Source organism: Anomaloglossus baeobatrachus, chromosome 4 (genome assembly GCF_048569485.1).
Source record: "Anomaloglossus baeobatrachus isolate aAnoBae1 chromosome 4, aAnoBae1.hap1, whole genome shotgun sequence".
NCBI classification, from domain to species: domain Eukaryota; kingdom Metazoa; phylum Chordata; class Amphibia; order Anura; family Aromobatidae; genus Anomaloglossus; species Anomaloglossus baeobatrachus.
Window position 1 is genome coordinate 187,528,776 of NC_134356.1, and position 26,128 is coordinate 187,554,903.

Sequence of the window (26,128 nt, forward strand, 5' to 3'; positions counted from 1 at the left end):
CCAGTGGCACCACCACCAGGGTCAGCCTGTTTAGGGGCTTGGCTCGTCTGCAACCAGGAGGAGCCCGTCCGTAGAAAAGGGCCTTGGCTCACCTGCGACCAGAGAGCACGCCTGTTTATGGGGCCTTGGCTCACCACCACAAAGAGGGTACCTGGTCAGCACCAACTGTGGAGGCCGCCTCTGAATCCTGCCAGAAGAGGCTGAAGGCGCGGATCCACCAGGCCAGGTATACCCTGAAACCACCAGCCCAAGTAAGCCGCCTCTACATCCTGCCAGAAGTGGCTGAAGTCGCGGCCAACGGGAGAGGAAGATTGGAGGAAAGGTCTGGGGAAACGGATGGCCCAGACCTGGTTACCAACAGGACCGGTGACCTGCCTCCTGAGAGGGTTTTGGGTGGGTTAACGGACTTGTGGGTGGAGGGTGGTGATGTATGGTACCTGGTGCTTTTAAAAATGTTTTACATGTTTTAATGTTTTATGCATTTTAAAATGTTGTCTTGCAGCCCGAGGACGTGCTGGTGATAACTAAGGGGGAATGTGGCGCCCCTGACCTGGTCAGGCACCACTGAGTACTGCACCCATGCTGGGGACAGTACAATACAGGTAATCCAGAAGGCTGACAGGGGTGTGGAACACAGGCGCATAGTGATCAGGTCTCACACATGTACCTTTGAGAGGACCCCTGGGGGTCCCAGGAGGGGGCAAAGCCTTGACCTTCACTGGAATAGTGGAGGGGGCCAAAAGCCTCCATCTCCTCTCAAGGGGTGTGGTGGAGAGTCTGGTTGCTAGGTGGCGTAGGCAGGCACAAAAGGGAAAAGAGAAGGAGGAGTAAAGAGTCTAGAGTCTGCAGCAGAGTGTGGAGGAGTGAGCAGCAGGAAAGTGAAGCTCAGACAGCAGCAGCAGTGAAGGTCCCAGATGTGAGTCAGTTAGAGCAGAGAACTCCAGAGGGCTCAGTGAGGAGCAGACCTGTGGGGTTGATGCTGTCTAACAGCGCCCGCGCAGTGGCTACTGACGGGGGAGAACGGTCAACTAGGAGTGCTGCCTGAAAGCCAGCTTCAGCTAGAGAGAAAGCACGGAGTGGGAAGTAAGGAGACTGCTAGAGAGCACCAGGCCCAACCGGGCGGCAGATCCCGAAGCGAAGATAGATCCAGCTTTCTTCTGCTAAACCTGCCGGTGTGGGGCTCTCAAAGCCCACACCACAACACCACAAAAGCCGCAGCCACGTAACCGCAGTGAGGGCCCATAGGTCACAGGAGGCAAGCAGCTGGAGTGGCCTGGTCCGGGGAACAAGCACACGGCAAACAAAAGGGGGAGAGAGGCTGCAGCATCTTCCCTGGGTGACCCCCATAGGGACTCAAAGTCGGGGTCACCCCAAACCACCAAGGGCTAAGGAAGGCGAGTCAGTAGTCACCCTCATAAAGTCAGCCTGAAGGATACCTGGTTCCCATCTGGTTCATCCCAGCTACGCCCGGGCTACTCACCCTGCCATCAAATGTGAGTAAAGCCCTTGAAAGACAGTTCTGCCTGTGTGAGTCATTCTGCGACTTGTAGTACTACGCATCTACACCGGGCCCTGGGGCTTGCCTCACTCTCAGGAGGCTATTCCAACTAACTGCACACACCATCAGCCCCAGGCGACCCTCAACCTGCAGTGGCGGTCCCTACTGGCCGCAATACTGAGAGTGGCGTCACGATCAAACAGAAGATTTCCTACCAGTGACGGAGATCCAGCTACGTGGAGTCCCTGAAGGTAATGCACTGACACTGCACATGCGGGGCTTCACAGGGACATGAGGGGAGGGGCTGCAGGGTGAGGGGGATATGAGGGCTGCAGACTGTGACAGAAGCATGTGAAGGGTGCAGAGTGTTTGAGAGGGGTAAGTTGGGGTACGGGCAGGGTGAGATATGTGGGTCAGGGTGTGTGTGTGATATGGGGGTGCAGGCTGTATAGGGAGAAGGGTGTGTGACATATGGGGGCAGGGGCATAACTACCGCAGTCGCAGGGGTCAGAAGGAGCTGAGAGGTACTTGTTTTTTTATTTTGCTGGCTGCATGACACATATAGGCCCGGGGAAGCTGCCTGCATGACACATGGAGGCCCTGGTGGGGCTGGCTGGCGGGCTGCATTACGCATAGAAGCCTTGGGGGCTGGCTGCATGACACACAGAGGCCCTGGGGGGGCCGGCTGCATGACACATGGAGGTCCTGGGGAAGCTGCCTGCATGACACATGGAGGCCCTGGGGGGGGGGGCTGGCTGCATGACACATGGAGACCCTGGGGGGGCTGGCTGCATGACACATAGAGGCCCTGGGGGGGGGGGCTGGCTGCATGACGCATAGAGGCCCTGGGGGGGCTGGCTGCATGACGCATAGAGGCCCTGGGGGGGCTGTCTGCATGACGCATAGAGGCCCTGGGGGGGCTGGCTGCATGACGCATAGAGGCCCTGGGGGGGCTGGCTGCATGACACATATAGGCCCGGGGGAAGCTGGCTGCATTACACATGGAGGCCCTGGTGGGGCTGGCTGCATGACACCTGGTGGGGCTGGCTGCATGACACATGGAGGCCCTGGTGGGACTGGCTGCATAATACATGGAGGCCTGGGGGTGCTGGCTGCATGATACATGGAGGTCTATGGGACTGCATAATAAACATGAAGGACACCTTATACATAGACTATAGCAGCGCATTATACATGGAGGTCTATGGGGCTGCATTATAATACATATAGGACTATGGGGGCTACATTATAATATATGGAGGACTATGGAGGCTACCTTACACATGGTCTGTGGGGGTGCATTATAAAGCATGGGGGACTGTGGTGCAGTATAAAATATGGAGAACTATGGGAAATGCATTATAATACATGGAGGACTATGGGGGTGCATTCTAATATATAAAGGGTTATGTGGGACCCTTTATATTATATGGAAGGCTATGTGGGGGCCATTATAGTATTTGGAGAACTATATATGAGGGAGGAAAAAGATACAAGTATGGGATGGGAATGTTTTGTGCTGAGGGAAAAGGGCTCTTTCCCATGCTCTGCTATACATCTCTCAGCACCCAGCTTTCCCATGCTCTGCTATACATCTCTCAGCACCCAGTTTTCCCATGCTCTGCTATACATCTCTCAGCACCCAGCTTTCCCATGCTCTGCTATACATCTCTCAGCACCCAGCTTTCCCATCCTCTGCTATACATCTCTCAGCACCCAGCTTTCCCATGCTCTGCTATACATCTCTCAGCACCCAGCTTTCCCATGCTCTGCTATACATCTCTCAGCACCCAGCTTTCCCATGCTCTGCTATACATCTCTCAGCACCCAGCTTTCCCATGCTCTGCTATACATCTCTCAGCACCCAGTTTTCCCATGCTCTGCTATACATCTCTCAGCACCCAGCTTTCCCATGCTCTGCTATACATCTCTCAGCACCCAGCTTTCCCATCCTCTGCTATACATCTCTCAGCACCCAGCTTTCCCATGCTCTGCTATACATCTCTCAGCACCCAGCTTTCCCATGCTCTGCTATACATCTCTCAGCACCCAGCTTTCCCATGCTCTGCTATACATCTCTCAGCACCCAGCTTTACCCATGCTCTGATATGGGAAAGCTGGGTGCTGAGGGAAAGATGTATGACAGAGCATGGGAAAGCAGGGTGCTGATAGAGGGATTTTAGATCATGGGAAAGCTGGGTGCTGTGGGTAAAAGCCAAGTGTCAGCATCATTATCCCGTACCCTAAGTGTTGTGTACATGGAGGGGGGCCCCGGTCCAAAGTTTGCACCAGGGCCCATCAAACTCTAGTTACGCCACTGGTACTGGGTCTCAGAAAGGGCACCATACTCCAATTTATTTTTTACAAACTTCTGAATTTATTTAACTAATAATAATACTAATAATAATAAAAAAAATATTATATCTATGATAAAGTATATTGGTATTGCTGTAATTTTTCTAACCTGAAAACCTTTATTGTCTGGTCATTTTTACCAGCCTATAACTGCTGTGTTAAAAAATAAAAATTACTTACTGTTAGGTAATTTTAAAAATAAATAAAAAAAATGGGTGAATAGTCAAATAAAAAAAAAATAAAAAAAGAGGAAAAAAAAGTAAATATCAAAATTTGATATTGTTTAGCATTTAACACCACTTTTTTTTCTTGCCTTTTACATTATTTGTTAAATTAAATTATTTATCCATGCGTATTGTTTGGTATTTAACCCCATTTGGATTTTTTCCTTGTTTTTTTTACATTATATTAGAAAATAAATAAAATAAATTGGTTTTATTGATAACTTCTACTTGTCTCACAAAAAATGATCCCTCAATGAAAAAATATAAAGTCACAACTATAGGAATGGAATTAAAAAGAAAAGTGCTAAAAATGAAAAAAATCTCCATGTCTGGTGTTAATGGCCAAACATAGAAAATTATGAAACTTTGATTTTGCAGAAACTATGAGATCTATTCCACATTTATGAATAATTGATTTACTTAAAGACATTTTTGTTTGCATAGTTTTTAGTAAAGTCATCATTTTCAAGAAATAAATGCCAGTTTTTATCCTGTATTGTTGTTTTAAGTAGTGTCCTCTAGGTGGCAGCAAAGTCCTCAGCCTGCAGTTAGCATAGTAAGGTCCCAGGGACTTCCCTCTGTAATGAACTTGTGCTGATGAGAAGGAGCAGCCTGTGACTGGCATCCAGTGTCCCTCTGTTGCCTCCTCCAGCATCTTCTTGGGAGTCACCTGTCTTCCAGCCACATACTCTCCTTCATCCTCACTAGGAAACAAGGTAAGGCTCTCTTTCTGCTGCCCCTCACATGTGTTTTACTTTAATAAGTGTCTAAACTGTTTTATAATCACTTAACTTATAATATTACTTATATTATTATTACTAATATTACTGTTGTTATTAGAAAAGTTTGTGCTTTGGGTCACTTACGTTATTCACGTCTCATTATATTGAGTGTCAGTATGACTATGCTCCATTCTGCAATACTGTCATTCCAGTTCTCTTTTGTGCAGCTCGTAATATCAGCCAGCATCTGACAAAGTTTATTTCATGTTCACCCCTGTATTGCATGTGTGAATGCCCTTCTCCTAGTGAGAATTTCTGTGAATACTGTTCTATAATAGTATTAAATAGCTGAGGTGACTACTGTATTACCACATTCATCAAATTCCTACATTTTGAGTATCTCCATGAAATTTGATGAGTGCAATTCACATTAAAATGTAATAAAGGTTTAATTGATGACATATAGTGATGAGCGAGCACTACCATGCTTGGGAGCTTGATACTCGTAACTAGTGATGAGTGAGCACTACCATGCTCGGGTGCTCGGTACTAGTAACTAGTGATGAGTGAGCACTACCATGCTCGGGTGCTCGGTACTAGTAACTAGTGATGAGTGAGCACTACCATGTTTAGTACTCATAACAAGCAGCCGGAAGCTCGGACGGGCCCAATTTGTGTACTGGAAAAATGCTCGCTCATCACTAGTTACGAGTACCGAGCATCCGAGCATGGTAGTGCTCACTCATCACTAGTTATGAGTACCGAGCACCCGAGCATGGTAGTGCTCACTCATCACTAGTTACGAGTACCGAGCACCTGAGCATGGTAGTGCCCGCTCATCACTAGTTATGAGTACTGAGCACCTGAGCATGGTAGTGCCCGCTCATCACTAGTTATGAGTACTGAGCACCTGAGCATGGTAGTGCTCACTCATCACTAGTTATGAGTACCGAGCACCGGAGCATGGTAGTGCTCACTCATCACTAGTTATGAGTACCGAGCACCCGAGCATGGTAGTGCTCACTCATCACTAGTTATGAGTACCGAGCACCTGAGCATGGTAGTGCCCGCTCATCACTAGTTATGAGTACTGAGCACCTGAGCATGGTAGTGCCCGCTCATCACTAGTTATGAGTACCGAGCACCTGAGCATGGTAGTGCCCGCTCATCACTAGTTATGAGTACCGAGCACCCAGTTACCTAGTTACGAGTATTGAACACGTCAGCATGGTAGTGCTCGCTCATCACTAGTTACGAGTATGTATCGAGCACGTCAGCATGGTAGTGCTCGCTCATCACTAGTTACGAGAACCGAGCACCCAATCATGGTAGTGCTCGCTCATCACTAGTTATGAGTACAGAGCACCCGAGCATGGTAGTGCTCACTCATCACTAGTTACACGTACCGAGCACCCGAGCATGGTAGTGCTCACTCATCACTAGTTACGAGTACCGAGCACCCGAGCATGGTAGTGCCCGCTCATCACTAGTTACATGTACCGAGCACCCAATCATGGTAGTGCCCACTCATCACATGTATTGCTTTATATAATGACATGTATTCCTATAAATGGTAAGCGTCCTCAACAATTGCACTGGTGTGTGTGTGTGTGGTCTGACTGATGAAAGTTAATGCAGTATTTTTCTGCAGTGTGATATCACCATACATTGTGCCAGATAAAATAAAACTCTGCTGCGTATGTACAGTACGTTATTATATTGAATGTAAAGAGGGAATACTAGATGTATCTAGTGAGGGTTTTTTTTTGGCCAAGTCTTTATTGTATGAAGTTAAATTAATTCTGTATGGTTAACACTAATTCATAGGTGACGATTAGTGATATAGGTAGGTTATACCGAAGTTGTTCCAAATTAGATTTCGTTAAAATGTATCCAGCAGGATAGTGTTAATATCAGTACAGCGCTTAATAAAATGCCTCATGCTTTGGCAGAGAGGTTTATCAGCGGACACAGATCAGAATTCATCAGCTGCATTAGTAAAGATGTAAAGCAGATGATGATACGGCCTGTGAAATGTGTGCAGTCCAATGCTTCAACCGGACTGGAGTGGAAACTACTGAGCTGAACAATTCTTATGGCGTTGCTTGTTTTTTGGCCACACACACACCAAGGTCACAGAAGGAAGTTTTGGGAGTAACTATTAATTATTTTTATTTTTATGTAGGTGAATATTGAAATATAACTTACAACTCATACACTTCCTATGTTACTTTAAGTAAATGGAATTTGTATGTGTCATTTATCGTGACCACCCCCAATAGTATAAATTCTCATGTTGCCGACCTATTCAGTCTCATTTTACATGTAGGAACATATGTGTTTTTTTCCCCTAAGGAAACAAGTTCTATGCAGATGCCTATGACCTACTTAAAGGGAACCAATCACCAGGATTTTCATATATATCCTAAAGCCAGTGCTATACTGGCACTATCAGGCTGATTCTATACATATCTGTAGTGGTCAGCTCAGATGTAAAGGTTTTGAAATCCAAAAAAATAAAGTTTATAAAATGAGCTGCTTGTTGAGTGACAGTTGCACTGGAGCAGATAATATATCCATAGTTATCCCCTCGCCCTGTTAGAAGTAGCATAAGTATTATAAACACGATTCACTTTGTCTGTTGCAGGACCTATGTGGGGTCATACACTTACATTTTTATAATACTTTAAACCTATAATAAATAAACTAAGTTAAAAAAATAAAACAAAAGGTCATGAGGTTTTACATTACCCTCCAGATCCCAAAGAGGACAAAATAAATCCCTATGTGGTAGCTTTTATTTTACTGGAACAATGATGGATCTGTTTTTGAACGAATCCAGCTGACTTATAGCAGATCTGTCACCAGATTTAACAATATGGACTGCGTTTGTTATTAAATAGATCTTTTAGATCTGATGAGGCTCATGTATTTAATCTGAAAATCTGAGTAGCTGAATAATCTTTTATTAAAGTTGAACTCCTTTTTTACCCACTTATCCTGATTGACAGCTCCTCAGTGTCTCTTCTGCTGCTGAGATCTCACACTGCTCAGTACCAGCTGCAGCTGCCAGTCACCCCGGGTGGAAGGAGACTGAAAACACGTGGACTCATGAACTCTCCCTCTCTATAGCTGAATATAATGCTCATCTTAACATCAGGATTATAAAACCATTCTGGCATTAATTTTTCTAAGTACACCAGCCTCATTTTGTCCAAGAGACTTAATGCAGTATATATCATGAAAACTGGCTACATATTATGCTTTAAAGGTTCTTTCCCACAAGAAAAAACATTTATCATCTACACAGTTTGATAGGTTTTGAATGGAGAGTCGGAAGCATGCATGACCAGTGAAGTGGATAGCTATGGGTAATAAACGGGTTTTCCCCATATAAAAACTTTTAAGTATATTTTGGAGTTGGTTTTAACCAGTGTTTTAACTATTATAATATCTGACTACAAAGGTATTAATAATTTAAGTTTTTCCTCTAAATAAATAAATAAATGTAATGTCTTACAAACTGAATAAGATGCTGGTCATTGCATATATTCTGTCTCTAAGGCCTAAAACACACTTCCGCAAAAAAAAACGTCCGTATGACACGGTCCGTTTTTCGGGTCCGTGTTCCGAATTTTTGGGGCGTTTCTCCGGTACGTATGGCATCCGTGTGATGGCATATGCGAGCCGTGTGTGCGTGTGGAATGTCCGTATTGACATAAAATACGTACGTGTGCTGTCCGTGTGCTGTCCGTTTTTAAAGGCCCGCATTCTTACCCAATTAACGATTTTAATCATTCATCATGAGATCCTGGTGTTGTTGTTTGCTTTCAATTGACCTGATAGATTGGTAACAAGTGTTTCAGATTTTGTGATGAAATACAGACACGGACGATACGTGCTGAACACGGACGTACTCCGTGTGCGGTCCGTGCAGGCACGGACCCATAGACTAAAGCGGGTCCGTGCCTGCGTGTTGCCGGCCAAAAACCGACATGTCGTCCATGTAGAAAAGCGCACACACGTACTTACCACACGGACACACGTTCCGTGTGATTTTACGTACGTGTGCCATCTTCCATTGAATAACATGGGTCTCCGTGTGTACGTGTCTCCGGTACATGCAAATACGTACCGCACACGTACAAATTACACGGATGTGTGTTGCGGGTCTAAGTTAAATTTAAAACAAAAGGTTTGGGGTATAGAAGGGGTACACAAAGTATAGGAGTGAGGTGTTGGGGACTGTATATATAATATATCAACATACAATACTATATATGTGTATCATTCATTGGCATCTTTTAGTAAGGATGGTCCTATTTGTTTTTCTTTGCTTACTATTCTGGACTTTTAACAAACTTTGCATTAATCAATAGCACAAGTGAATATAACAAATTTTGTAATACATCTTATCAGAGAATTCTGCTCCTTTCTCCACTTCTAAGTCATTGGCCAGATCTCAGGATGTTAATATGTGTTTCTTCTTTGTGCAGGATGAATAGGACATGTACCTGGTCTGCCTGCTAGATGTAGGACATTTGATCAGCACTGTGGACATTAAGAGGATGTAACTACGGGACTTGGAGCCTCACGTGAGTGACTATGGGAGCCAATAACTCAAGTAAAACCCCTGTGTGTGATGACAACGAGGAAGGTGAGGGAAGCCTGGCTGATTTACTCTTGCATCTAACATGTGGTAGCTCGAATGTTTTGGTTTTTTTTTGTTGTAGTTTATTTGCATCTTTTTATAAACATTTTACAAATTTTAATACAAGAAATACAAGGAATAAGGGAGGAATTAGAGAAAGGGGAAACAGGAATAGACATAAAGGAAAAACCAACAGTTAAGTGTCGACTTTATGGCCAATGCTTTAAGAGTACTAACATCAAATGTTTTGTCACAAACGTACTTGGCACAACAAAAACAATAATACAGTGGAACCTTGGATTACAAGTATAATTGGTTCCAGGAGTGTGCTCTTAAACCAAGTTACTCTTATATCAAAGCAAATTTTTCCATAGGAAATAATTGAAATGCAGACAATTCGTTCCACAACCCAAAATTATTTACTGTATTTATAGAAACTTATTACAGTAATACAATATAATGCACTGTATTCATATAAAGTTATTACGGTACACTAATACAAAATACTGTACAATAAAAACATATAAAACAAATTAAACTGCACTTTAGCTTCCAATAGAATTGTTGGTGTGCGGGAGGTGCTGTACAAGCAATGTGCCGTACTGGTTAGCCGAGAGTACAATACTGTATCCACAAATGCAAATTGATAGACATGCTACAGTGCCTACAAGTAGTATTCAACCCCCTGCAGATTTAGCAGGTTTACACATTCGGAATTAACTTGGCATTGTGACATTTGGACTGTAGATCAGCCTGGAAGTGTGAAATGCACTGCAGCAAAAAAGAATGTTATTTCTTTTTTTATTTTTTTTTTAAATTGTGAAAAGTTTATTCAGAGGGTCATTTATTATTCAACCCCTCAAACCACCAGAATTCTGGTTGGTTCCCCTAAAGTATTAAGAAGTATTTCAGGCACAAAGAACAATGAGCTTCACATGTTTGGATTAATTATCTCTTTTTCCAGCCTTTTCTGACTAATTAAGACCCTCCCCAAACTTGTGAACAGCACTCATACTTGGTCAACATGGGAAAGACAAAAGAGCATTCCAAGGCCATCAGAGACAAGATAGTGGAGGGTCACAAGGCTGGCAAGGGGTACAAAACCCTTTCCAAGGAGTTGGGCCTACCTGTCTCCACTGTTGGGAGCATCATCCGGAAGTGGAAGGCTTATGGAACTACTGTTAGCCTTCCACGGCCTGGACAGCGTTTGAAAGTTTCCACCCGTGCCGAGGCCAGGCTTGTCCGAAGAGTCAAGGCTAACCCAAGGACAACAAGGAAGGAGCTCCGGGAAGATCTCATGGCAGTGGGGACATTGGTTTCAGTCAAAACCATAAGTAACGTACTCCACCGCAATGGTCTCCGTTCCAGACGAGCCCGTAAGGTACCTTTACTTTCAAAGCGTCATGTCAAGGCTCGTCTACAGTTTGCTCATGATCACTTGGAGGACTCTGAGACAGACTGGTTCAAGGTTCTCTGGTCTGATGAGACCAAGATTGAGATCTTTGGTGCCAACCACACATGTGACGTTTGGAGACTGGATGGCACTGCATACGACCCCAAGAATACCATCCCTACAGTCAAGCATGGTGGTGGCAGCATCATGCTGTGGGGCTGTTTCTCAGCCAAGGGGCCTGGCCATCTGCTCCGCATCCATGGGAAGATGGATAGCACCGCCTACCTGGAGATTTTGGCCAAGAACCTCCGCTCCTCCATCAAGGATCTTAAGATGGGTCGTCATTTCATCTTCCAACAAGACAACGACCCAAAGCACACAGCCAAGAAAACCAAGGCCTGGTTCAAGAGGGAAAAAATCAAGGTGTTGCAGTGGCCTAGTCAGTCTCCTGACCTTAACCCAATTGAAAACTTGTGGAAGGAGCTCAAGATTAAAGTCCACATGAGACACCCAAAGAACCTAGATAACTTGGAGAAGATCTGCATGGAGGAGTGGGCCAAGATAACTCCAGAGACCTGTGCCGGCCTGATCAGGTCTTATGAAAGACGATTATTAGCTGTAATTGCAAACAAGGGTTATTCCACAAAATATTAAACCTAGGGGTTGAATAATAATTGACCCACACTTTTATGTTGAAAATGTATTAAAATTTAACTGAGCAACATAACTTGTTGGTTTGTAAGATTTATGCTACTGTTAATAAATCCTGCTCTTGTTTGAAGTTTGCAGGCTCTAACTTATTTGCATCTTATCAAACCTGCTAAATCTGCAGGGGGTTGAATACTACTTGTAGGCACTGTATATAGTATATACTGTACTGTACAATGGTATACAGTACATATGTACAGAAAGTTACCTCCAGAGCGGGTCAGAGCGCGGTGAAAGGACGGATCCGGGAGTGTACCTGGTGGGAATTTGCTTTTATTGCAAAGCATTGCTCTTAAACCATTACAAATCTTTAGAAAGCTTTGCTTGTCTTTCAAAACGCTCTCAAATCAAGTTACTCTTAATCCAAGGTTCCACTGTATATATGAGAAATAATAATCATTACATGTCAGGAGGCTAAGTTATATGCAGACTAGGCATACATTTTTCCAACCATGCAGACCATCTCAATTTGTATCTCAAAAAGTTATTTTCTTTCAATGCAAAATTATACTCATACGAATTATGTGATGATATCCGTTCATTAATTCTATTATGGAAGGTGCCTCTACATGTCTCCATTTTGAAGCAATAAGATGTATTATCACGAGTAGAATATGGCAAATTATGTGTCTGCATGGGTCTTTAAACTCTTCTATACCAATTAACAATAGTGCCATTTGGGGAAAGAGTGAAACTCTATGATATGCCTTTATTTATTAGATCGTACACATCTTCCAACGTATTTTTTAAAGCTGGACAACTCCAAAAAATATGCAAAATAGACCCATTTTCTCCACACTCTCTCCAGCATGAAGGAGATTTAGATACGGACATTTTGTGTAGCTTTTGAGGAGTAAAATACCAGCGTGAAAGCCCCTTAAAGTAAGTTTCTTGCAACGTGGCGCAGGAAGTGTTGGATAACGTTACATTCAATGATTTTTGCCACTGTTCCAGTTGAAAAGCCTGACCAATATCTTTCTCCTAGTTCAGAATATGTGATCTTTTATCAAATTGGAGGTCTTCATTAATAATGGCATAAATGTCAGGTTTCCAATATAAATTATTTTGTGAGTTAAATAAAATATCCAACTGGTAGTCAAAAAGTTCACTTTTTTATTTTTTTAAGTACTGGTTAAGGAGTGTCCAATTTGCCAGTTCATTTAAAGGGAGAATAAATTGATGACGAATTGTCTGGAACGGTAATAATCTGTTATTACATGAAATATCATTAAAGCTGTTTATATTATACTTCCTCCATGTTGTTAAGTCTAGCCTAGGGACCAATACTTTAAATCCTTCAATTGAGATTGTCCTGATGTCTACAAGTTCACTTTTATTCTTACATAAAATCCTATTGAGCTGTTTCCATGCAGAGATTGTAGCTTTTATTGTTATAAATGTAGGTAAGGGAGTTTTTGAATTTCTAAAATGAGCTAAGATTGTGGCTCTCATAGATCTGTTTTTATTTGCACTTTTTTCTATTCGTACCCAACTAGATTCCGAATCATCCAAAAGACATTTCTGTGACTGTTTTAATAAATTCGCTAAATCATAGACATAAATATTTGGTAAACCAATTCCTCCTCTTTTCTTATGTTTAAATAAAAGCACCTTAGATAATTTTGGCCTGTTGTTTCTCCATACATATCTAGATAGTTGGGTATGCAGTTTTGAAATTTCTAGCTTTGTCATGAAGATTGGAATGCATCGGAAAATATACCTATTTTTTAGGGAGAACAATAGCTTTTAGGTAAAGATTTTCCCTAACATGAAATTTCTGTTTTAGCAATATTTGTTATTTTTTTAATATCCTCTAATAATATATTTAAATTATTAGGGGTCAAGTCTTTCAATTTAGCGGTAATTATTATACCTAAATACTGGATACTTGTCTTTTCCCATTTATAAGAAAATTCTGTTTCAATACCTTCTTGTGTCATGGGATCTAAATTAAATCCTAATACGGTTTTGTTGAATGAATAGAGAATATAGATTTCAATAGTTACTGTCTTCTACGCTGATCTTGAAGAATTCCTTCCCAATATTAGGATCTCGGATTGTGTGCTTACAGTACTATAGAAGTTATCCGGGACTGACATATTGATGCCCTATCCTCAGTATAGAACATTGATATGAGATCGCAGGGGAGGTCCACACCTGGCACCCCGTATGATCAGCTAAAAAGGGCACGGCCAGCTGCTGGATATAAAAGATGTATTAGGTGGAATACAGCAGTCTCATGTATAACTTATTGGTTGTTGCTAAGTACTGTCCTTTGACTTCCATTCATTTGAATGGGAGATAAGTGTAGTTCTCGGCAGCAACCAATAGGCTATGTGCAGGAATGCAATGTTCTGCCTGATCATCGTTTATATCAGGGGTGGGGAACCTTTTTACTGCCGGGGGCCATTTGGAATTTTCTACCAACCTTCAGGGGCCGCACCAAATTATCAACTTGAAAACGACCAGGCTATATTTGGTCAAACAATTAATTAACTCACCCCTAATGTGGTGGCTGGAGCGGCTGTGATGTTCGGTGATATTGATCATTTTGTTTCTCACAACTGCTTTTCCAGGTTTGTCTTGGTCTGGAGAGGCTGGGGGCATACACATCCCAGGAGAAGCTGGGGCATATACATCACAGAAGACACTGGGGCGCATATACATCACAGGAAACATTGAGGCATATACATCCCAGGACAGGCTGGGGCGTATACATCACAGGAGGAGCGTATAGATCACAGGAGATGCTAAGCATGGACAGCACTAGTGGCGGGCACAGACAGCACTAGGCGGCGGCACAACGGACAGCACTAGGCGGGACAACGGACAGCACTAGGCGGCACAACGGACAGCACTAGGCGTCACAACGGACAGCACTAGGCGGCACAACGGACAGCGCTAGGCGGCACAACGGACAGCGCTAGGCGGCAGCAAAGAGAGCGCTAGGCGGCAGCACAGAGAGCGCTAGGTGGCAGTGTCGCGGGCGGGGAGGAGGGTGTCAGCACACCGCGCTCACCCCTTCTGCTCGGGTCCGGCAGCTGCTCAGTGGTGGCTCGAGCGGTGGGCCGGATCCCGGGGTTTCTCGAGCGACACTCCTCGCCCGTGAGTGAAAGGGGGCTTTTGTGGTTGGGTGTGGGGATTGTTATAGTTCGTGACGCCACCCACGGTTGTGGTGATTTCACCACCGCTGCTCAATGTGGGGATCCCGGGGATGGTGATGTGGAGCAGCCAGTTGTTGTGTTGCCCCTCCGTGGGTAGGGGTTGGTGATCCCGGGGCCCAGTGGGGTGCAGGGGCGCAGGGGCAGCGCTGTGCCTTGCGGCACTGAGGTACTCACTCAGCCAGTAAACACGACACAGTTCTCGGTAAACAAACGGCTGGTTGGACGGGTCCCTCGGACGGTTCACGGTGCTGCGGTTCCCTGCAGTTAGCGGTGACGGTCTCTTCCCTGCACCTTTGAAATGTCTGTTTGGTAGCGGTGGATTCCCACCGGTTACCCGCTCCCCGACTGCAATCTGTGCCGGAGGAGCTCCACACTTTGCCCGCAGGCGCCGGCCCTGGGAAACTGGTGCCTTGGCGGTGGCGGTGTTTCCCCGTTGTGGTTGGACCTTTGCCGTCAATCAGGACTTGCTTGTTGGGGGATCTACGTCCCCTTCACTAACGGATTTAGCAATTTATAGCGACTGCAAGCCTTGCTGGGATCCGAGAAGCCCCTGCTCTGGTGCTGACTGCCCTTTGTATACTGCTCCAGACCCCCGGATACACACAGCCTCCGTGGTCCTTCCAGCAACCTCCAGACAGTCCCACTGCAGATCTTCACCACTGTCTGCTGACCTTGCTGACTCCGTCTGGGCACACAGCCACAGACCAACTTCAGGCTTTCTGTCACTTTCACTGCTGTTTCACTCTAGCTCTCTCCTGAGCTACACTCTGTTCACCTCCTACTCCTTTCTCCTCCCTGGCTGAACAACCTGGAACTTCCTGCCTCCAGAGCTGTGATCTCCTTGGTGGGCGGACACCAACCGCCTGGCTCCACCCCCTGGTGTGAATCATCAGCCTCTGGAGGAAGGCAACAAGGATTTGTGGGTTAGCTAGTGTACCTACAGGGAATGTGGGGTGCGTGTGTGTTGTTATCTGTGTCCCCTGGCTTGCCCAGGGCGACACAGCAGCACGGACAGAACTAGGTGGCAGCACGAACAGCACTAGGCAGCGGCACAACGGACAGCACTAGGCGGCATAACGGACAGCACTAGGCGGCACAACGGACAGCACTAGGCGGCACAATGGACAGCACTAGGCGGCACAACGGACAGCACTAGGCAGCACAACGGGCAGCACAGAGAGCGCTAGGCGGCAGCACAGAGAGCGGTAGGCGGCAGCACAGAGAGCGCTAGGCGGCAGCACAGGGAGCACTAGGTGGCAGCACAGGGAGCACTAGGTGGCAGCACAGAGAGCGCTAGGCGGCAGCACAGGGAGCACTAGGTGGCAGCACAGGGAGCACTAGGTGGCAGCACAGGGAGCACTAGGTGGCAGCACAGGGAGCACTAGGTGGCAGCGCAAAGAGCACTGACAGTGACAGCACAGAGAGCACTAGGTGGCAGCACAGAGAGCACTAGGTGGAAGCACAGAGAGCACTAGGTGGCAGCACAAAGAGCACTAGGTGGCAGCACAAAGAGCACTAGGTGGCAGCACAAAGAGCACTAGGTGGCAGCACAAAGAACACTAGGTGGCAGCACAAAGAGCACTGACAGTGACAGCACTAAAAGGCAGCATGGAGAGCATTAGGTGACAGCACTAGGAGGCAGCAGGGAGAGCACGATGTGGCAGCACTGACAGCACTAGGAGGCTGCACAGATTACACAGCACTGAGGGGTTACACACAGTACTGGGGGGTACAAGGCACTTGGGGCTACACACAGTACTAGGGGGTACACAGCACTGGATGAGGGGGCAGCGATGGGTTGCATACTCACAGTACAAGGGGAGGAGGAGGAGTCACATAGCACAGGTCCGGGAGGCATGTACAGCAGGGAGGCATCTGCTGCACCTCTTCTGCTGTGACTGGAGCACAGCGCGCTGTTTACCCCGCCCTCAAGGTAAACCCTCAGCATGCGAGCACAGTCCCGGGTTCAGTCTAGAATGTATGGGCTGTAGTCAGGTCCCGAAAAGAGCCCGTACATTCTAGTACGGGCTGCAATCAGGATCTGTAAATAGCCCGTACATTCTAGCATCTACCCATAACGCACTGGGATTTTAAAGGGCCGGCGGCTGGCAAAAGCGCAAGTGCCGCTCGAGCACTGGGGTAGCCTGGAATGTGCCCGGGGGCCGCATTAAATGTCATCGCGGGCCGCATACGGCCCGCGGGCCGGAAGTTCCCCACCCCTGGTTTATATCAACAACAAAATTTTGCAGTGACTTTTCAGTTGGAGGAGTTGGGCAGTATAAAGGTCCCGGATGCACACACATCATGGCAGGAGAGGACACAGGCAGACAAGGGCCCCTGACCAAGAACATTAAATGGGCACTTTGCAGCTCCAATAGCTGTGTATTTGTGGCAGAAGCTGCCTGCTGCCTTGAAGGTTGGAATAGGTTCTTTCATGTTTCAGACCTTGTGCTGCTGCACAGGTTACACCAATGCAAGGTATGTATTGCCCTTGCTTCAGGGGCAAAAAAAGTCATATTAGTTTTGGCTCAAGTATCTTATACTGTCAAAGGTACTTTAAATTTAGTAGCACATGGTAGTAATTGGCAGTAAATCAGCCCCCTTAAGATTTCCTCACATGAGTGTATAAAACGGACGAGTGCAATCTGATAAAAAAAAATTATTACACCCTGACAAATATTATTCATTGAGGCAGTTCAAATGTGTAGTTTGATTTCTCAGCTGTATTTGGCGTGTGAAAAAAAATTGCAGCACGGTACGATGGTGGTATCCATGGCCAGGGTGGTAGCCATGGACGAGTGTTGTATATTTGACATCTCAGCATGCTACACAAAAGTGGGGTTACTGTGTAATAACGACATTATCATGTCATGTTACACACACATAGTCCGACAATTAAATTAATGAAAAATATCAATTTATTGCTATTTTACCGCTAAATAGTATATAACCGCAAGAATTATATGAAATATAACTATTTTCTTTTTTTTTTAAATAAATTATATATGTTGTCCTTTTTTTTTCTCTTTTTTCATTATGTTTAACTGTTTAATCTTTATTCAGCAGTGTCTTTATGTTCAAAACGCATCTGTCAAAACGCTATTGAAAAGCATGTAAAAAGAGATAAAAATGCACCTAAAACGCGGTAAATACGCATGCGTTTTTAGCGCTATTTTATGGTAAAAAGCAACTTTGGCACAATCAATTACTGCCAGAGGGTGCATTTAGAACTGCACCTAGCTCGACGCATCGTGGACACATGGCCTAAGGCTGTGTCCGCACTCTGCTTTTTACCTGCTTTTTTGCTACTTTTTCAACTGCAGCGTTTAATGCCAAAATGGATGTGTTCTGCTTTTCAAGCAAAGTCTATGGGATTTTGGTTTTCTTGTCCGCACTATGCAGTTCAAACTGCAGCCTTTTTGTGGCAGAAATTTGGGCAAAAACTCTGCTTTGCAGTGCAAAACCCAAATGGCAAAAACAATTGACAGAGTTTTTGCCCAAATTTCTGCCACTAAAAGGCAGCATTTTGAACTGCATAGTGCGGACAAGAAACCCAAATTCCCATAGACTATGCTTGAAAAGCAGAACACATCCATTTTGGCATTAACACTAGAACTACTGGACTCGTGACACCTATATAGAAATACATGGTGCAAAGTAGTCAAAATGACTACCGCAGTAGTTCTAGTGTTAAAACGCTGCAGTTGAAAAAGTATCAAAAAAGCAGGTAATAAGCAAAGTGCGGACACAGCCTTACCAAAAAGGCCCTGTGTGAACATAGCCTAAACCTTTCAAAAGGTTTTTCAGGGTGGAATATGACAATCTGTACACCTCCTTATATTCCTCTCCTCTCTAATGATGGCCATCACTAATCATCTTGGAAACCTGCAAGACACCAATGCACACCACCTAAAGTATTAATAAACACAACATTTTCATTGGTTCTTCTACAAATCCCTGAGACACCTTCTTTGTTTGGCTCAGCACGACCCCGCTCCTACTAAGTTAGGACCTCCGAATGACAAAAGTTCAAGTTTTTTAAAACAAGGGCCGTTAGGTCAACATCACTGCTGAGGTCTCAGAGCACAGTCTCTTTTTCTTCAACCCAGCACAGCCATTGAGTTCTCCAATTCCCCCAGCCTCAAAAGGTTGTCCTTAGAAAAGTGATACAGTCCATGATGCGCAAAATCCTTATGTAGAGGCAAACTCCTTCATGAGGGAAACAGTCTTTAATGGGGGCATTCACATTAATTTAAGGAACATCCATTAAATCCAAGGTACAGTGCTTAAAGTTGCAGTAGCCCCTCTTGAATAAGGACTTGCATTACACAGTACTTCCTTGCAACAGGGCAAAGTACAAAGTTCCTGGCCCGGCCAAAACATTGGGTAATCTGTCTCCCCTCCCTTCCCCAACACGACAGCCCTTAGGACTGGGGCACAGTCCTTTAATGGGCAAGGTTCATTGTGATTGGGCAAAGTCCATGATGGGGTTTGGGAAACAGTCCGCAGGGCAAAGCCCTCCAATCCATCAGGGGAATGCACTACAGGTGCAAAAACTTGAGGGGGGGAATAAAAAAAAATCCTGATGACTATGCAAAATGTAAACATGCCCAGTGTGGTAGCCATGGAGGAGTGCGGTATATTCGGCACACTACAGAAAAATGTGGTTGCCGTGTGTGTGCTGATGTGATTACTGTGAACAACTTCGTCTTCGTATTGGTTGCAACAGTGGGATAAAAAAAAAAACACAGATGCCATGCGGACCATCAGTATCGCATCCAATTTTTACAGGTATATTGCAATTCTATAGCTAAGAAAATTGTAAATAGCCCTGTTAATCACTGCCGTGAAAAAACAGATTGCATCGATCAGCACATGGATGACAAGTGGGGAAAAGTCTTCCCACTTTTCTGAATGAGAATGGGACTAATTTTTTTATATGCTCATGGAACCTCTACCATAGGTATAGCATTTTTGCTGTTTTTTTTCTGCAGCCAAAAGGTTATGCTGCGTTTTAGCAGTTTTTTTATCTGTGTTTTTCTGTTGTGGTTTATATGTGTGCTTTGTCCACAGTAATTTTTAATAAAGTTAAAGAGGTGGTTCACTACTCTGCAATAGTGGCCATATCTCTGTAAAACTGTAAAAGTACCTTGATCTGCCAATTCTGCCTCTGAGCAGTATCGTGGTCATGAAGTGACCTCCAGGCTCCATGACCTCTGAGATCAGGTGATGTCACGTTAACTTCCCGTTGACCTGACATCACCGAGGCGGGCCCCAGTCTCCCTGAGTGAGTGGGCTGTGGGCAGTGTTTCACCACTCATCACAGCCCAGCATCGCTCCTGCTTGCAGTGCACTGCAGTGAAAGAGGGCGGGCGTGAGATGCTGGGCTGTGACGCTGGGCTGTGAAACGCTGCCCACATCCCAGTCACTCAGGAAGATGGGGGCCGGCCAAGGTGGTGTCAGTTCAACTGGAAGTTAACGTGACATCACCGAATCCCATATTTCACAAAACCCATGGAGATTTCACTCAACCCATGGTCACTTCATGGAGATGAGCGAACCGCGATAGCACCTCTTACAGGCAGAATTGGCTGAACAAGGTATTTATAGAAAGCCTTCCCTATCAGTTTTACAGAGATGTGGTCACTACTGCAGAATAGTCAACTACCCCTTTAAATTTTACTCACCAAAAACAGCAAAAAATAAATAAAGCAAAAAACACTGAAAGAATTGACATGATGCAGATTTTAAAAATGCAATTCTCAACTTCAGTCAGGACAAAAAAGCGTGTGCATGAGATTTCCAAAATCTCATAGCTTTTGTTGGTATTGTAAAAAGCAGCTTCTTAATTGCATATAAAAACGCTGCAAAAGAGCAACATGTAAACATAGCCTTATAATGAAAGACACAATGTGCTGTCATTGATGGTGTGTAACCAGGGCCGTATTTACCATTAGGCACCCGTGGTCCCGTGCCTAGGGCGGCAGGATGCAGGGGGCGGCACCTTCTAGCAGTAAAAAAAAAAAAAAAATTGTTTTTTTTTTTTTACACATTCATTAAATCCGCTGTATTTTCGGAGGGGGGAGGGGGGAGAGGTGCACCTTTATTTATTTGTATCCGCGTCAATTAAGACGCGAATGCAGACAAACTGCGGCGGCCGGGCACAGAGAGCTGATTGACCCCGGAACTGCCGGCGCCTGCACTTCCGGGGTCACAGGCGCGCCAATCAGCTCCTTCCTCTGTGCTGCGTCCAATGCTGTGTGGATTTCACATGCAGAGCTCACAGCAAGACGCCGCAGAGGACGCCGCGATGGAAGCCAGTGTCAGAAGAGGATACTCACGTGAGCCAGGAAGATGACGGCGGGACGTAGAGCAGGTAAGTGCTCGCAGAGCTGAAGATTCATAAGGAGCGTGGGGGTGTCTCTAATGCAGACTGGAGATCTGCGTATGGGGTGGGAGGAGAGAAGCTGATACTGGGGGAGGCTGGGAGGAGAGTATGATGCTAGGGGAGGCTGGGAGGGGGGAGGCTGATGTTGCGGAAGGCTGGGATGGGGGGAGGCTGACGCTGGGGGAGGCTGGGAGAAGGGAGGCTGATGCTGAGGGAGGCTGATGCTGGGGGAGGCTGGGAGGAGAGAGGCTGATGCTGGGGGAGGCTGGGAGGAGAGAGGCTGATGCTGGGGGAGGCTGGGAGGAGAGAGGCTGATGCTGGGGGAGGCTGATACTGGGGGAGACTGGGAGGAGGGAGGCTGATGCTGAGGCAGGCTGATGCTGGGGGAGGCTGGGAGGAGAGAGGCTGATGCTGGGGGAGGCTGGGAGGAGAGAGGGGGAGGCTGGGAGGAGAGAGGCTAATGCTGGGGGAGGCTGATGCTGGGAGAGTTTGGGAGGAGAGAGGCTGATGCTGGGGGAGGCTGGGAGGAGGGAGGCTGATGCTGGGGGAGGCTGGGAGGAGGGAGGCTGATTCTGAGGGAGGCTGATGCTGGGGGAGGCTGGGAGGAGAGAGGCTGATGCTGGGAGAGGCTGGGAGGAGAGAGGCTGATGCTGGGAGAGGCTCGGAGGAGAGAGGCTGATGCTGAGGGAGGCTGATGCTGGGGGAGGCTGGGAGGAGAGAAGCTGATGCTGGGGGAGGCTGGGAGGAAAGAGGCTGATGTTGAGGGAGGCTGATGCTGGGAGAGGCTGATGCTGCGGGAGGCTCGGAGGAGAGAGGCTGATGCTGAGGGAGGCTGATGCTGGGGAAGGCTGGAAGGAGAGAGGCTGATGCTGGGGGAGGCTAGGAGGGGGGAGGCTGATGCTGGGGGAGGCTGGGAGGAGGGAAGCTGATGCTGAGGGAGGCTGATGCTGGGGGAGGCTGCGAGGGGGAGGCTGATGCTGGGGGAAGCTGGGGGAGAGAGGCTGATGCTGGGGGAAGCTGGGGGAGAGAGGCTGAAGCTGGGGGAGGCTGGGGGGGAGAGAGGCTGAAGCTGGGGGACGCTGGGGGGGAGAGGTTGATGCTGGGGGGGCTGGGGGGAGAGAGGCTGATGCTGCGGGAGAGGCTGCTGGTGAAGGCGGGGGAGAGCGGCTGCTGCTGGGGAAATGGGAGAGAGGGGCCAATCCTAGAGACAGAGGACAAGGGTTGAGGGATAGTGCAATGACAAAATTGATGGCGTGGGAGTGTAAGGACTCAGAATGAGAGGGGGGCAGCATTGGGAGCTCATTATGGAGAAGGGGCAGCATGTGTGGGCTCAGTATGGAGTGGAGCAATGTAGGGGAGTCAATATCAAGAGTGGGGTAGTGTGTGTGTGTGTGTGTGTGTGGGAGGGGTGTTTCAGCATAAGTGTTAGTGTGGTGGTCTTAGTATGATGAATGGGGCAGCATGGAGGTGTCATTATGAAAAAGAGGAAGGCAGCATTAGGAGCTCATGGAGAGGGGCAGCATGCATGGGACATTGTGAGGAGAGAACAGCATGCATGGGAAACTGTGAGGAGGGAGCAGCATGCATGGGACATTGTGAGGAGAGAACAGCATGCATGGGAAACTGTGAGGAGGGAGCAGCATGCATGGGACATTGTGAGGAGGGGGCAGCATGCATGGGAAACTGAGGAGGGAGCAGCATGCATGGGACATTGTGAGGAGGGGGCAGCAAGCATGGGACATTGTGAGGAGAGAACAGCATGCATGGGAAACTGTGAAGAGGGAGCAGCATGCATGGGACATTGTGAAGAGGGGGCAGCATGCATGGGAAACTGTGAGGAGGGGGCAGCATGCATGGGAAACTGTGAGGAGGGGGCAGCATGCATGGGACATTGTGAGGAGGGGGCAGCATGCATGGGACATTGTGAGGAGCGGGCAGCATGCATGGGACATTGTGAGGAGGGGGCAGCAAGCATGGGACATTGTGAGGAGGGGGCAACATGCATGGGACATTGTGAGGAGGGGGCAGCATGATGTGAGGTCAATGTGCAGATCATATTTCATAATTGAGGAAGGTGTGGTGGGTATAATTTATAAGGGAGGGCAGTGTGTAGTTTATTAGGGGCAGTGTGACAGTCACAGTATATAAGTGGGGACGGTGGGAATATTTTATACTCATGCTATGTTTTGATGTGCCCGTGGTGATCCCCATTGGGGGGGGGGGGTTAGTGCCCTTCGTTTCTCATTGATTTTTTTTTCAAGTGTTTTACAGAGTAGATCTGCCTTAAACAGATGTCGTGTGCGAAAACTCAGTGTTACGTTGTCACTAAGGGGCGCGACCACTTAAAGTGCCTAGGGCAGCACGAAGGCAAAATACAGCCCTGTGTGTAACGTTATATTAATGATCTAGTAAGACACTTGGCATGTTATCTGACCTTGCTGTGTCCCTGCCTTCTGTAGCTCAGATATCAGAAAAGTAAAAAAGCCTTGGGCTTTGCCTCAGGCTTAGCTATTTAGCAAAATCCATATGCGTTATATGTCGCCTACAAAAAGCTCCCAGGGTTATTTCTTTTAAATAGACAGATTCAGCACAATCTAAGAAAATAAAGGTGTGTTCCCATTGAAACTTCCACCCCTTCTGCAGTGCTGCCCAGCTAAGGTCTCCTCATGGAAGACTGGTGGACTCGAGCAGACCTGCATATGTCCCCACCGATCTCCCCATTTTCTTGAAGATGGGTGTGGAACCCAGGCAGGATTATGGTGGAGGAACAGGTGATCAGAAGAGTGTTATTTTTTTTAATACCGCTTGTATATACTGCTTTTTTTAATTATCATTTAAAAAAATTCACAGGGAATGTTTCAGCAAAAAAGAAAGTTGATGCAATTTTGAGCATGCACACTAGTCAAATTTCAAAAATAAATATACTTGTATTCCCCATAAAGTCACTTATAGAGGTGCTGAGGCTGTGAGCAGTTATGGCTATGCAAAGTAAGTACACTGCAGCCTGTGTTTACAGCGAAATGTCAGTCATGTAGCATTGAGCGTGATTACAGTGCACTGACTGCTCATAGCCCCCGCGTCATCCCAATGACTGAAAGTGAGCAGCTGCAGGAAAAATATAACTTCATTTTCTCCCTGCAGCAACACTTCCATATAATCTGCTGCACAAAAAAAAAACATTATTGACCTGCAGATTACTACTATTGCAGTAGGTAAATAGTGTGTGATGTTGAATTTTTTTGGGGCCAGGTTTCTCTTAATGTTGCTTAACCCCTTCACCCCCGGCCACTAAAACACCCTAATGACCGGGCCATTTTTTGCAATTCTGACCAGTGTCACTTTGACAGGTTATAACTCTGGGACGCTTCAACGGATCCTGGCGATTCTGAGATTGTTTTTTCGTGACATATTGTACTTCATGTCAGTGGTAAATTTAGGCCGATATTTTTTGCGTTTATTTGTGAAAATTTAGGAAATTTGGCGAAAATTTTTAAAATTTCGCAATTTTCAAACTTTGAAAATTTATGCCCATAAATCTGAGAAATATGTCACACAAAATAGTTACTAAATAACATTTCCCACTTGTCTACTTTACATCAGCGCAATTTTCGAAACAAATTTTTTTTTCGTTAGGAAGTTAGAAGGGGTCAAAGTTCATCAGCAATTTCTCATTTTTCCAACAAAATTTAGAAAATAATTTTTTTTAGGGACCACATCACATTTGAGGTGACTTTGAGAGACCGAGGTGACAGAAAATACCCAAAAGTGACCCCATTCTAAAAACTGCACCCCTCACTCTGCTCAAAACCACATCCAAAAAGTTTATTAACCCTTTAGGTGCTTCACAGGAACCAAAGCAATGTGGAAGGAAAAAATGAAAATTTTACTTTTTAACACAAAAATGTTACTTTAGCCATAAAATTTTCATTTTCACAAGGGAGAAAAGAGAAAGTGCACCCTACAATTTATTGTGCATTTTCTCCTGAGTACGCCGATACCCCATATGTGGTAAAAATCAATTGTTTGGGTGCACAGCGGAGCTCGGAAGGGAAGGAGCGCCATTTGAATTTTTGAACGCAAAATTAGCTGCACTCATTAGCGGACGCCATGTCGGGTTTGAAGACCCCCTGAGGTGCCTAAACAATGGAGCTCCCCCACAAGTGACCCCATTTTGGAAACTAGAGCCCTCAAATATTTTTTCTAGATGTTTGATGAGCACTTTGAACACCTGGGGGCTTCACAGAAGTTTATAACGTTGAGCCGTGAAAAGAAAAAAATTTTTTTTTACCACAAAACTGTTGCTTCAATTAGGTAGCTTTTTTTTTCACAAGGGTATTGGGAAAAAATGCAACATAAAATGTATTGTCCATTTTCTCCTGAGTACGCAGATACCTCATATGTGGTGGAAATCAAATGTTTGGACACACGGCAGTGCTTGGAATGCAAGGAGCGCCATTTGAATTTTTGAACGCAAAATTAGCTGCACTAATTAGCGGACGCCATGTCGGGTTTGAAGACCCCCTGAGGTGCCTAAACAATGGAGCTCCCCCACAAGTGACCCCATTTTGGAAACTAGAGCCCTCAAATATTTTTTCTAGATGTTTGATGAGCACTTTGAACACCTGGGGGCTTCACAGAAGTTTATAACGTTGAGCCGTGAAAAGAAAAACATTTTTTTTTACCACAAAACTGTTGCTTCAACTAGGTAGCTTTTTTTTTCACAAGGGTATTGGGAAAAAATGCAACATAAAATATATTGTCCATTTTCTCCTGAGTACGCAGATACCTCATATGTGGTGGAAATCAAATGTTTGGACACACGGCAGTGCTCGGAATGCAAGGAGCGCCATTTGAATTTTTGAACGCAAAATTAGCTGCACTAATTAGCGGACGCCATGTCGGGTTTGAAGACCCCCTGAGGTGCCTAAACAATGGAGCTCCCCCACAAGTGACCCCATTTTGGAAACTAGAGCCCTCAAATATTTTTTCTAGATGTTTGATGAGCACTTTGAACACCTGGGGGCT

The 26,128-nt window shown here is 45.9% G+C and overlaps 1 protein-coding gene across 1 annotated transcript in view; it reads left to right on the top strand.

Annotated features, from left to right (window-relative positions):
* The first annotated feature begins 4,707 nt into the window (after positions 1-4,707).
* The window catches only part of STK32A (serine/threonine kinase 32A), a 374,739-nt gene continuing 353,318 nt past the window's right edge, over positions 4,708-26,128 (top strand). The window contains exons 1-2 of the mRNA XM_075342342.1: positions 4,708-4,793; positions 9,296-9,456. Of these exons, the coding sequence (XP_075198457.1) occupies positions 9,405-9,456 (52 nt within the window). The 5' untranslated portion in view covers positions 4,708-4,793; positions 9,296-9,404. The remainder of the gene's footprint in view (positions 4,794-9,295; positions 9,457-26,128) is intronic.